Source organism: Amblyomma maculatum, chromosome 6, assembly GCF_055883805.1.
Source record: "Amblyomma maculatum isolate TAMU_Amacu chromosome 6, ASM5588380v1, whole genome shotgun sequence".
Taxonomy (NCBI): Eukaryota; Metazoa; Arthropoda; class Arachnida; order Ixodida; family Ixodidae; genus Amblyomma; species Amblyomma maculatum.
The window spans coordinates 62,973,924-62,988,134 of record NC_139349.1 but is presented as its reverse complement, the minus strand read 5'-3'; the positions used below and the strand labels follow the sequence as shown (position 1 = coordinate 62,988,134).

General features: G+C 44.3%; 1 protein-coding gene across 7 annotated transcripts in view; it reads left to right on the top strand.

The window, feature by feature from the left end:
* LOC146185878 (bromodomain adjacent to zinc finger domain protein 2B-like) overlaps positions 1-14,211 on the top strand; it is a 122,199-nt gene that overhangs the window by 50,937 nt on the left and 57,051 nt on the right. For 4 of the 7 annotated variants that reach the window (XM_084606815.1, XM_084606810.1, XM_084606814.1 and 1 more), the window contains 5 exons: positions 1,887-2,166; positions 4,268-4,383; positions 4,920-4,985; positions 13,847-13,891; positions 14,149-14,190. In XM_084606815.1, the coding sequence (XP_084462941.1) occupies positions 1,887-2,166; positions 4,268-4,383; positions 4,920-4,985; positions 13,847-13,891; positions 14,149-14,190 (549 nt within the window). The remainder of the gene's footprint in view (positions 1-1,886; positions 2,167-4,267; positions 4,384-4,919; positions 4,986-13,846; positions 13,892-14,148; positions 14,191-14,211) is intronic. The other 3 variants (XM_084606812.1, XM_084606811.1, XM_084606813.1) reach the window with 3 other exon arrangements.

The following is a 14,211-nucleotide window of genomic DNA, read 5'->3' as shown; positions in this document are numbered from 1 at the left end:
ATTGGCAGCGTGCCAAGATGCTGCGCAGCGATAAAGTCGGGGCGCATTTATCTTTTAATAGCTCCTGCGATGGCGGGGAGCGAACTTGGCAGAGTGCCCGTGATGGCTTGATTGCACAAGCCTGGTTCGATTTATCACGCCGCGCTTGAGGCGGGCGTCATGATCGCAGCAGCTGACCGCGTGCTTTCGCTGATTCATACGTGCAAGGATAAACGATAAAGTAAAAATAAATAAAATAAACATCCCTGCAAAAGAAAAAAAAAGACCCTGCCGCTTTTTAACGTCCGCAGCCGCCATATCTTACGCCACGCCGCGCGTACAGCACGTACAGTGCAATGATAACAAAGGATGACTCTCGCAAAAAAAAAAAAAAAAGAACCAGAGAGCTGCCGCTTCTTAACATCTGCAGGCGCCATAGCCACGTCAGCCGCCGCGCCGCCACACACAGAGGGTTCGCAACACACGCTGGAGAAAGCGTCCGACGTCTGTCTGAAAACGGGTTGAGCTGGCTTGGCGCATGTGTTGCGCGTACTGAAGGAGAGAGATAGCTTGGCAGAAGAATGGGCACACCCACGCACATGGCTTGCAAACGTCATGTGTTAGCGCGCGGGAAACGACAAGTGCAGATGCGCGCGCCTTTGGGGAATGGGCGCGGCGCTGTCCAGACCAGCCGTCGCCGAACTGGCCCCTCTCATTCCTTCCGCGCGTGGCTTGAAAACGTCATGCGGCAAACGGCCAAGGGTGATGCGATCGTCTTTGGGGAAGGCACACTTTCCAGTGCGTGGTGCGGAGTTCGATATATCGAACGACCGGTGAAATTGAGTTCGATATATGACGCGGCTTTCCTATACTTTTACATGGGATTTTCAAGGGGATATTTCGTGAGTTCGATATAACCAAAATTCGATATATCCGGGTTCGATATAACCGGGTTCGACTGTACAGATAGAACTCCCATAGAAATAAAGCATAGCCAACCAAACTTTGCTTTTACTTCGTTATATCCGATAATTCGCTGTATCCGTGTTCGTTATAACGAGGTTCGACTGTAGCTTGCCAGTCTGCGCGTTCATCTGCAGTGGCACCGGAGGGCGTTTGGAACACCCGAAATGACGTACATCGTGCACTGCGCACTCTGGGCGATAAATTTTGCAAATTCATATTGCCTTCAGTTCATGTTGGGCATGATCATATCATCGAGGTCCTACTGTACCTGGTTTCAGCCAGGTGTTTTGGTCTATAGGTCTCAACATGTGGGTTGTGAGGGGCGTCATAGTCGAGCATGCTGCATTGCCGCTCGCTTTGTTGTTCTAATTTTTCATGAACTGCAAGCGTATCAGCAATAAAATCAATCCTTGGTCTTCCTGTGCTTTCTCTGCGTCGTAAATATTTTCGCTCGTCTTTTTCATCGAATTTATTATATTAATCCAATTCTTAAAGATCAATTATTTCTTCCTCTTTCTTATATATCCTCACTCATTGATCACAGCCTCAAGTTAGGGATCTCGCACTGCCTAACCACACTTCCTCGAACTGCGAATGACTGAAACCACCTCCCTGCCTTCATCACTGCCATCACCAATGTTGAAAATTTTAAGAAGACTACCGCTGATTTTGTATGCCCCTCCTCTCTGTAATGCCTCCGGGCCTTGAGAGTATTGAAAATAAATAAATTAATTAATTGATTAACTTCTATCATACTGCCGAGCTTATGGTTGGGAAGCAGCCATTTTTGCATCTTTTTTGGCCTTGAAGTGTGGCCACTGTTGCAAAGATTGATCCCGTGACCCTGTGCTCGGCAGTCGAGCACTACGAGCTACTGCATTGTGCAGTTGGCTGAACGGATTGAATGACGCGGTGTGCGTTGCTCTGTTGATGACGTGCAGGACTGTCGTGTGCTGAGTGAAGAGGAGATGGCCCTGCGTTTGCGCCTGCTGTGCGGGGTGCCTGCAGTGCCACCCCTGATGCCACTGCCTGCTTCGTCGGCAGCGACTAGCGGTGCCTCATCGCTGCTGGGCCTGCCTGGCCTTGCGCCTTCTCCCCTGTCCACCTCTGGTGGTTCTCGGAGGGGACGGCCGCGCAGCCGCCCTTCCCCGGACCCACAGGAGCGTGCCCTGCAGGAGGCCCTGCTCCATCACAGGCACTTCGAGCAGCAGCAGCAGCATGGTGAGGAGTGGATGGCGCGACTTTACACCTTTCGACATTCACAGGAAGAAGGACTGGAGGGCTAAGCTGGTTTGGGGCTTTCGAGGTATCCTGTGGGATGAGGGCGCAAAAATGTAAAACTGCCCTCTTATGTTCACAGTAACTTGGGGCTCTTTATGGGCCTCCGACATCTCTACCATTACCTAGTTAATTCTCGAGAAAAGTCGCGCATTTCAATTTATTTTGTTCTTAGGATTGTGAGAATGTGTCCAGAGAGCCAGAAAGGAAAGATACATAATCCAGCACTGCTGCAGAACATTTTTGTTTTATAAGCCGAGGATTAGTTAGACTTCAGTCGAGCTCCAGTCGAGAAACAATCTCTGCATTCCTGCTGGTACTTTAGCCTGAAAAAATCGAACTTTTAGTCTCCAAAGTGTCCGAAATATAAGTCATGCACGTGTACAGCCCTTTTCACATATAGAGGGAAACCGAGAGTATATGACCGCAACATGCTTTCAGAACCACTGTATTTGTGAGCCGACCAAAATGGGGGGTCTAGGCGCACGCACACAAAGAGCTGATCGTGCTTATTGAGTGTGTGCATTTGCCGCCGATTCTGTCAGGTATTTGGAGGCCACGCGGCACAAAGCGTAGCGGGCATGTGCTCCTAGTTTCCCTGTAAGTGTGAAAGAGGCTGTACACATATATGGAATATGTTGCATTTGTAGCGATTGTTGTTTGGATTCAGGCATGCGGAGAAAAGTTCACGTTTTGTCTGTGGTCACTACAGTCCAGAAAATTGTCTCCTTCTTGCGTGTACAGTGAAAGTGGCGCATAGCCTGATATAGTAACCCACTACAGTGAAATCTCGTTACTATGAACACCACATTAACAAACTTTTCAAATTAACGAATGTTTTAAGAATCCCCGGCAGATTTGCTATGTTTTCAATGTAAAACTATTTCAGAATTACGAATTTCAAAATAGCGTATATTTCAGAATAACAGACGTATTTTATTTCTTTTTCTATAATTTTGGAACATCAGTATTACGAATTTGGCTAAAATTAACAGCGCCGCAGCTTGCAACTCTCGCATGAAACGAAACAGAAACCGCCGTTTCTGTGTTTATGGTGCGTGGGCTGCAGCTATCATCATCAGGATATCTAGGACCAGCTCCTAGCGCCACCATGAAGCTATGGTTTATTACGCAGTAGCCAGCAGGCTTAGCTGCCTGCGTTTTTTTTTTTTCCTGTGTTGTGTGCCGTACGCGGCTCTGTCGTTCGTGCATTCGCGCGTGCGGGGCGGTATTTTTTTTTTGCCTCAGATTATCTTATTGTGAAGTTTGTGCGAGATTGGCGATGATATTAGCCAGCAAAGTGCCAAGAAGATATGAACGCAGCTGCTTTCACTGCAAGAAATCGACACAGGGAAAAAATGGTTCGGCCTCTACAAAAAGCTAGCATTGCTCCATCGACTGCCGCGATCATTATGAAAGACCGAGACAAGATTTTCAAAGTTCAGGGAGCATTGAAGATGGGGTCATAAAGAACACTGATATTTTTTTTTTTTTTTTTTGCACGTGGACAAAGTCCATATTTTCATCGCTCGGTGCAATCACGCATGCAATGAGGTGTTCCGGAAAGCGGAAGGTGTATGTGTTGTAGTGGTGTAATGTAGTGCGCGGTCGTGTTTGCTGCACGCAGCAGAAGAAAATACCATTTCTTCAAATAAATCAGCTTTGGAGGTAGTGCAACATTTTCACTTGAGTTTTTGCTTGTCTACACACGTGCCTACTGCCAAGGTACGTCATTTTCACACCTAGGTTTGACCGCTGGCTTATAATCGCAGATTTTTCATTACAACGATATTTCAATATAACGAATGATTTTTTGCGGTCCCGCGGGATTCGTTATATTGAGATTTGACTGTAGTGCATGGTGCAAGATTCGAGATCAATGGCAGTACTGGCACCTGAGTTCTAGATTTGTGGCTTAGCTGATGCACTTTGTATACTGAAGCTAGGGCCTTTATGTGAAAATGGAAAATTAGCTCGCAGTGCTTTTAATGGGTGTGGCTTCTCATTGTTGCTCTCCTGCTTGCTTTTCATGTTCTCTGCTTAGTTGAAGAAGCAAGGCGGCAGCACGAGCACGACAAGTTGCTGAAGCAGCAGGAGCGCCTGGAACGGCTCGAACAACAGCGCATCGAGAAGGAATTGCGCACTCAGCAGATGATTGAGGTTCCTCTCTTTTTTTTTTTTTTTCTGTTTGCTTTATGAATTATATTGTTCCCAGTTCGTGGCGGGGCAGTAGTGTGATCTCGCCTTCCCTTGTCTACCTTGTGAAATGATGTCCTTTGACTGCATGTGCAAGATGTAACTTGGATATGATGTGCCATTTTAGGTGTACGTGTGGATTCATGAACTGTCGCCTCCACTGGCAGATTGATGCATGTTATCTGTTCGGAATGTTCACACAATGATAGAGAACGCTTTTTTTTTTTTACAATTTGTGAAATATATCTCTTTTTCTTCAGCTGTCTGGGGGGGCTCAGTCTTGCTGTTAACCTTCTATCCTTTGACCTATTGGTTTTTACTCTGTCTGGTGATTTCCCATGGTTGCCTTCAGTGAGCATTGTTTGGTCTTGCTGAGCAAGCATGCCTCTGTTGAGAGAACTGAGGGATTGGCGCCACCTTTGTGCATTGTAACCATGTTGCTAGGAAAGGAGGGAAGCGGTGGACCGTTGATGTTGCATGCTTACATCTCCTTGCATCAGATCCGCCGCAAAAGGAAAGAAGATTTAGAGAAGCAGCGCCAAGACGATGCTGTTCGCAAGGCCCAGGTACTGTCTGGGGAGGGGGCGACGCACTTTTGCATGACGTGATCTTGGCTGGATGCGCCTGCAATAATACATTTGCCCAAGTATCAGCTTGAGACCTTCAGATTTTGACGTATGCGATGCTGGGCCCTGTTGAGGAGTTTTGACACTTGTATTGTAGACTTGTTGACCGCCAGCTGTAAGGAAGAGCATGTGGAGTTCAGCGATACCTGAAAAATTTTTTCAATGCAGTCAGTTAGCTCTACAATTTTTCACATACTAGCTGTATAATTGGAAGTCAAAAAAGGCAGGTTATTTTCGAAAAATTTGACTAAAAGGCACTCATTGGTGCCCTGTTCTTGAGATGGAAATGCATTGGACGTCGCCAAAATCAAACTTCTTTGAATATACGATCACAAGCGTCTAATGGTGCTTTTAAGCCACCTTACGTTGCGCTGCACCAATACAACTACACAAGTTCACATTTTATGAGAGTGTAAATTGCTGGGCAATTACAATTGACCATTGCATCTTGGTATACAAATGGTGATTGTAAACATTTCACAAAAAACAGTACAGTTTTTGCTGAACAACATTGGTAGAAGCCGACGATTGGATCTTGATATACGAATGATGATTGTAAACATTTCACAAAAAACAGTACAGTTTTTACTGAACATTGGTAGAAGTTGTTGGTTGCGTGTTGATGGAGGCGAAAAGCAAGGCGCCCGTGTGCTGTGCGATGTCGGTGCACGTTAAAGAATCCCAGGTGGTCGAAATTTCCGGAGTCCTCCACTACGGCGTCTCTCTTAGCCTGAGTCGCTTTGGGACGCTAAACCCCACAAACCAAATGAAACCAATCCTTCTAAAGCGCTGCTGTACTCCTGACAGTAACTTTGTCCATGCATCAAGAGCGACAGGCATAAGCTGCGGGACCTAGGTTGCTGGCCTTTAAAAATGCATACGAGGATGGCATGAGGGGCGTTCGTAAAAGTTTGTACTGTAATTTGCATGAAGGTTAACACGGGAACACGCCATGCACATCTGCTGCTGATAAATGAGGTGACACAGGCCATAGTTCTATATTTCTTTATGATAGTTAAGGAAGAGCATTCACTGGAGCAGTCGCTTCTTTGTCGCCGTGGAACTTTTTCTCCTTTCTTGTGCAGTTTGTGCTTCGTGGGAGGGAAGAGAAAGAAGTCACCTAGTTCAAGGTCGGGTGAATGTGTGGAGGGCAGTGCAGTATTTTATAGCTTTCTTAAGAATGCCGCATACAGTGCAGTCCACTTATAACGATACCAGATATAACAATGTATTGCTTGTAACAATCAAATTCTTGTACTTTATCAGTTTTCCCATTGCCCCTGTGTAAAAATAAACCATGTATGACAATTGATTGTCGATGGTATATCAGAATCAACCCAGTAGATGCTTACCACAAAAATTTGAATGTTGGATCAAAAACAAAACGCTAAGAAGAGAATGACCTGAGAACTTGACATAAGCAGCAAAAACAGACCAGGCCATTGCGTGCGGTTTGGAAATGAGTGCTATCATCATTGCATTGGCTGCCTGTCGCCATGCCCTTATCGTCATTGCCATTGCCAATTGAACATTCGTGGAAGACTGCGCCAACCACAACGACAGCGCAGTAGCTCTCGTGATGAAACAGCAGATCCATTGGGATTTTTGGCAGGGTTTGAAAATTGGAAGCCGCACGATAAAATGTGAACATTTGCACTCTAGAATTTTAACGGTCATCAAGGCTGGGACCTCCTGCAGCTCTTCCAATCGCTGATCGATACCATGCGCACAAAAAAGACTACTACTGGAAACGATGCTCACAGCAGTAGTCAAGCTTAAGCTGCATTCTTGACAGCAGGTACCGTTAATTGCACACTCCTACATGTTGCATCTTGCTGTGACTGTCACGCCCGTCACGCATGATTCTCGCAGCCGGTTTTTACTCCTCATTCACGCCGTCATCTGCCGGAGGTGGAATGGCAATGCAGTTCCGCCTCACGGAGGATGGGCCAGCCATTGCAGTCGTGCTTCTAACACGTGACCATACGTTACGGCTTGTATGTAGCTGTGAGTTAGAGCTAGTGGCATACGTAGGCATGGCATGAGTCCGTTTGCAGAAGGCGAGTGCACGAGCACGGTGGGAGAAAAAAAAGTTGTGCGTTTGTCTAGTGCGCCGAAAACACCTGCCAACTGAGAACAGATGCTGGTTTTACCGGGTGTCCCAGCTGGCGTTCGAGTATGACTACTGTGACACGACCTGTGAGAGCTTTGCATTCCAACTCCAAGACGCGTTGCAACTCCAGACAGTTGCCGCAGCTCGTAAGACAATGTTACGTTTCTTTCCTTTTTACCGTCGCGTGCAGCAGACAACTTCTATCGCTCCCCAGCCACCGTGGCTGCCACCGTCACTTTTTTCTTCTTTTCTCTCGTGCGGGAGGAAAAAAAGAAGGCACCGATGTTATGTGGGAGTAGCGATTTTCCGTTGTCCGGTTCCTCTTTAAACAATGCACAGGTCTGACCGTTGCCCGCAGGAACAGAATGAACCAGTTCTTCAAGCCGCTTGGCAAGTGATGTTTTTAGTATGAGTTCGTTTTTTCGGACTGCCTGGTTTTTCGGATGCTCTTTCGGCCCCTTAGGGTCCGAAAAATCAATCGGCGACTGTATTGATGACCCACAAGTGTGCTTTTTATAAAGTTATGCTACTGATAATACAAACTATGAATGCCCCTCACATACCTGTTCAAACCTGCATCATATTCTCGATTTACTCGCATAACAAACCCGCTTTTTTTTTTCAAGAAAAATTGACATAGTTTGGGAGTAGGGTTCATTACGTGATGGAGGGTCGTCCATCCTTTCATCCATCAGTCATTAATGAATGCGTACAGAAAGTCATGGTCATGGCACTGGCTTTTAGCATTGTTTTAGCTTCTTCCAATGCAGAACCTAACGTTAATAAAATCAACACATTTTGATGTTACCACTGCACGGTATATTGGTGCTCTGCCAAGGAATGAGCCGGGGGCTCCGACAGCGGTGACGATACAAAAGGAAGGACCCGCTAACAGCTACCGCTGTTCTTTTTTTTTATTGCAAAAGCAATACGCCAGGTTAAACCGGTGTTGTGGTGTGCCGTGTTGTTTGTGTCAGTGTCCATGGTCCCCTGACAGGAGCTGGCAACTTGGGTCTCGTTTCACAAGGGGCGATTATGTCAGAATCAGCCTGCCAGGACAGTTACCCCTATAGGCCACTAAGGCACGTTTATACGGCTTAGTTAAATCGGGGCTTTATATGTGGGCCTGGGAAGAACAACGCTTGGTCACCCGCAGCTTATGCTTTCGCTCCATATTTGGTTCAGCAGCATTGAACCCTTCTAATTTTTTTCATACTTTTGGTGGGCTAGGTTCATTACGCGAGTAAATACAGTAGATCTCAGAGTGTAGTGTCAGCCACTTGGGGCCTTTGCGAAGTGATACCAAGAAAGCATGTGGTTCTGCTGATACTTGGGACAGTACGGTGTTAGTGGTGCCATGTGTTGTTGGCCAATGAGAGCCTCTCGTTACTGGTGTGATGTCTACATGCGTCTGGGGGTGCATGAAAAGGAAGGCTGTGGTGATCGTCACTTGCCTGCCATCCAAGATAACGCACTGTGCGAGCACCGTAAATGGCATGTAGTAGCATTGTGTTTTTGTGGCTGCTTGCTTCTTATTGGGCACAAATATGGCTCCAGACTTCCACCTCATTGTCAGTGTTGTTGGAAGCTGATAGTGTGAAGCTACTTCATTCTTGTGCTGCTATGTATTACTCTTGTCTTGCGTCATAGCTGTCACGACCATCAAGCACTTATTGGCTTTCGCTTAGCCAATGTGTTTTATTTCGAGCTGCATTGCTGGCTGTAGGATAGAATTTCGCGCACCTGCTTTTGCTGCTTTGTTCTCATTTTTTTTTTCATTCACTGTTTCTTTACCTATTAAAATGTGGTAGCATTAACTAGCTTGACTACTGTTTTGCTTTGCATTTCATTCTGTTTGTAATCTTGTGTACGGGAACAGTGTGGAACAGTGACACATTGGTCAGGACCAGAGTCTCAGGGAATGGAAGTCCGTTGTGACCAAAGAGGTTATAAAAAAAAACTGCTGGAGTGGAAGGCGCGCCCGTAGAGTGACGCCTCCGTGACGCCATCTTGAAGGGGGCAGAAAAGCGAGCTAGTTGCTGCAGAGTGCGCCCGCTGAGTACACGGAGAAGTGGAGGTTGTTCAAGTGTGCGGCATGTAACAAAATCAAGACATTGTCGGTTCATGCATGGCTTAAGGTTGTACGAACCGTGTAAAAACCACACCAGGAGTCACATTTCACAAACTGTGCTCGTTATAGCTCATTTCAAACTAACCGTGCTCCTTGCATTGCGTCGCATATTTGCGTCTATGTTCCTTTTCTGCTAGGTTTCCAAAGGATCCTTAGGCAATTTGGGAACGGGCAGTTCGCCGCGAGGGCTGGCAAGCAAAAGGCTTAGGCTGCTCGTGTGCGGTTCATTTTACTCCAGAATTGTTTGAATGGAATGGACAAAGGGCATAGTTGCGCATACACTCTGTGCCGGCCCTGTTATTCCCGGAGCGGCTACAGGCACCGGTAATCAGTATATAGGTTCGCTCAGCACAGTTTCTTTGTATAAGTGGCTGATAAAGCTGCACACAATCATTAAAGAAAGCGTGTACAGGTCGTTCAATCGAAAAGCCGTTGTCATACAACAAAATTAAGAAATATGGGCCGAAAAATTATGAAGGCCTTGTGTGGTGCTTGTGAGGCAGTGGCCTCATGCACATGATAGATGTGAAGTTGGATAAAGAGTGGATAAAGTTGGATTGTCTGTCGATTAAAGAGGATTAGGTAGAGAAAGTTGGTTAGTTTCATTAAGTTGTATTAATAATGGGCAATGAGTAAGGGGTTGTTGGGCGTATTACATTTTATTAAGCGCAAATGTTAGATTAGGGCAGATTAACCGCAAACCCCGAGCTGTACTCTTCATGGCAAATCGTACCAAAATCTCTAATGACGAGTTGCACTCGTCCATCCCGATATTTTGCGGTGCTGCCATCTCGAAAGACTTGTTACCGTCGTCAGTTGCATTGGTTACGATTTTGAACACTAGAGAGAGCTAGTCGACCACAAAAAACGCATTTTGCGCCTTTGGCGCCTAATTGAAGGCTCAAAAGAGTCATTTCACGATGCGCATGCACTGTGCGAAAGCCACCCTCGTGAACATTTTTTTTTTTTTTGACCTTTTAGTGGTAATTATAACCACAAACTATCAAAGTAATATATTTTCAGAACCATAATTGCATGGAAAAAGTTATGGTCACTTAAAAAAATTGGTGATTTTGGTATGTTTTTCGTAAAATAAATTGGTGGTGAAAGGGTTACATTGTATTTGGATGGTTTAAGCTGGAATATGGTAGTTTACATGGGATTAAAATTACTTTCGAATAGTTTAGATTATGGCGGATTACGTAGGGCGATCACTTAAAATTATGTGGATTAGGTTGGTTTAAAAGTGAATAATTTGGATTATGCTAGATTAAGCTAGATTAATGAAGAATTGTTTTCGCATTTATGGCACATAAGCAAACCTCTTCTTTAAAGGAAACAATTACCAATTGGTAATTAAGCAAACAGAGAAGGGGCTTCAGTGGCTGAAAGCAGAATTTGAAATTATTCAGACAATTAATTTGAAAACAAAGCACTTAGAGCTAGAAGTACTAAGCTTGTCGCCAGAGAAAAATGTTTTCACAGTTGAATTAGCATCTCATAGACTACGATTCTTAGGTAAGCGTGTCTACAAGCTTTGCAAAGGTGCTCTACGTAAAATCAGTAATCATTAGATAACAAGAGAGAGGAACATGTTCAGTACAAATGACAAACTGAGGTCTGCCCTTTCAAGGCTTACCTTATTTAGGAACCAATGAAATTTCAGTATACAGCATCAGGATAGGGGATTAACCGTGACCAGTGTCACTGTCTATAGTTTGAAAAAGAAAGAAAGAAAAAAATGCGTGTAACGATGTTGTCGCATTGCAAATTGCGGCTTCATCCAAACGATGGGAGTATTGGCGAGTAATGTATTTCTAAGAGATAATGCCTTGTTTACACTTCAGAAGGTAGCACTTCTTGATTTTTACTGATTTATTTACTTTGGCATTTGCGGTTTTCACATCGTCTTGCTATTTCCATCATAGGCATCTTTCAGCCAGTAAATTCTATTTTTGCCAAAATATGAATGGATTGAGATTTGTATTAATGTTGCTGGCAATGTTCTGTAACTCTGACGGGCCAGAATGCTGGTCACAAATGCCTGGTCACAGAGCTTGATAGCACCTCCTGCTTTCAAGCCTAATAATGTTGTCCGTGTCAGTGGAGTGGTCAAGTTTATTTACAGCAAGCAGTATGGGTTTGTTTGGTGAAGCATCGGAAGTTATGTTTTTCCTCTTGCTGTCTTCCAAAATACTGAATTGTTATTCAGGTTTGTTGCATGCATTATTATTTCCCATGCTTTCAATTAGTTTTATTTTGGCACCTTACATGACTGTTCGCTTCTACATCTCAATTGGGTGCATTAAAGAATATGAAGAAATGCGAAATGCCGTGCATATTATTTTTTACTTTAGGCCGGAACTAGGTATATTTTAAGCTTTAAAGGGAGCTTGAACTCCAGCTGCAGGGGGCCTTGGCAAAGGCGTTCACTCACTAATCCATAGTTCATGAGCCCGATGCCGATCGAGGAAGTTGACTACTGGTGATGCTGAAATGGAAAGAAATAGGCTGTCTAACTCGGCTGAATGGAATTAGCTATGTTTTTCTCGGCTTTTGCGTTTGGTGTTTAATTTTGGATTCTATTTGTCGACACCGTTTCAGCTATATATAACCTGAAGTTGTAGCATAACGTTAAATTTTAATCATAATTACTAATCATCAGAAGTTAGGACCTTAATGTAGTGCAGTGGCATTGTTTAAGTACAGCTGTACTTGATATAAGCTACGCTACGACGTATGACTTGAAAGTATAACATACATTTCAATTTTAATCAATTTAACTATATAATGGTATTTAATTATGACTTCCAGTTAGTCCAATGCAATTATACTTAGCGTAAGCTATCCAACAATATATGAATTGTAGTTATGGCATGAATTTTATTTTTATTCACAATTAACTAATTAGCAGTAATTAATTGGGACCTAGAGTTAGCTCAGGGCAATCATCTCGACATCAAGTATCTAATGATATACGACTCGATGATGTTGCATATGCCGAAAGTTTATTAGCAGTTAATTCACTGTTTAGTTAAGACTTGCAATTAATCCAGTGCTATATATTCTACATAAGCTACGCAACTATGTAATATTAACCTCTGGCTTGACTCAAAGGTTTGACAATGAAGTGGAGCTGCGACGTTTGCACTGAGTAGAGCTAAAAATGCCCCAGTACTCTGATATCTTCAAGATCGTTAAAAATATAGGGGGTTCAAATCAATTCAGAGATGTCCAGTATGGCTCCTCTGATAGCCAACAGCATGGCATCAGAACTTAAAAATCCTTTAAACACTTGAAACACACTGGCAACCCAGCGAACAGCTCTCCCCAGTGCTTGGCAGGCCGCTTCCTGCCCCCCTCAAGAAGGCCGCCCCAGCCCATCAGTGGGTATAGGAGATTTCCACTCCAACAGTTTTTTTATAACCTTCTTGTTTGTGACCTGTGGGTTTCATACTGTGAGTGTGCTCTTGTGGTGTGGCAGCTTCGGAAATGCATTAGTAGAGAATATGCTGTTTTCTTGACATGTCATGCCCAGGGCCTGCACTTTTCTTTTATTGTGTGTCAATGCCTTGGCAAAGTGTCATGACATCACCATAGTTTTGCCGCAGTTGTGTCCACGTAAGTCGGCACCTATTCTCTTATCGTAAACAAACAGAAATATATATTTGAAGATACCTGATCAGAATGTAGGACAACTATTTTATCTGAGTATGTTTGTAGGTTTCTGTGTGTGTTGCTGTTTTATTTCAGATAGGCTGCTTATGCAACTGCGGCAAATCTAGTGGAAACAAGCGCAGATAGTCCCACTCATTTTTTTTTTTTTCTCTCAGCTCAATGAGACTGCCATTTCTACTACATCAGTTAGTCAAATGCTCCCAGGACCAGTCTTGTTGTAATCAGAAGCAATCACGTCACCCGTGTGGCAGAGCTCGGCAGAGGTTTCAAACTGTCGTATCCAGTGTTGGTTTTTACTCCAGTATTTTGCAGTTGAAATCATCGTTAACAGTTGGTATTTGATTGGCAGCTAGGGCTGCTGTTTGGCTTTAATTTGGTGAAGTGCTCAGCTGTTTGATTCCTTTAATGTGATGAAATTCTTTCTCTCTTTCTCAAAACTTTGACTGCAGTTATAGAGGCAGAACGGGGATATGGATGCGACACTGTACTTCTGCAATCTTCGTATGACGGGCATAGCTGCATAAGAATTGCCGTTACCTTCTTGCATTTGGAATTTTGGGATAGCAAATGAATCTGTAACACGGTCAGTTTATTTCATCTAAACAAACAAAAATGGGGCACCTGAAACTGGAAATTGCATTTTGATGTGAAGAGAACGGGAAACCTCACAAAGTGATCTTATTTCCTGTGCCAATGCACTGCTGTTTGCATGCTAGGAGAGTGAGCATACTATCGCAGCCAAATGTTCGGCGCAGTCATAGGGTCCAGTTGCCCGAGATGTGTCAAGATGTATGAGGGGATTTTTACCCAATGCTGACCAACTTCCTTGTGCTGCTTTTCTGCTCTTCTTCTTTCCTTTCCTTCCTTCCTCTGCTTTAGGAGAGGGAAATGAAGAGGCAACAAGCCGTAATATTGAGAGAGCAGGTGAGCACATTCATCGTGTGTCTTCTCCTCGACATTACTGCTGTCTTCGAACTTTGCCTCTCCTTTCTTGCACTTCCTGCAGTTTTTTCTTTTTTATCCTGTTCACCCCGTACTTAGTCTTAGGAAACCTACTGTTTACACACACACATACACACACGTGCTCTTTGTACCATGCGTATTGTAGTCCTGTTGCTACACAAAACGTTGCTGACTGCAACCTGCACTCGATCAAGATTATTTTTTTTTCTTTCCTACAGGAGATGCAAAAGCGTCGTGAGATGCTCCTTATGGTCGATTTGGTGAGTAGCCTTGCGTTAGGT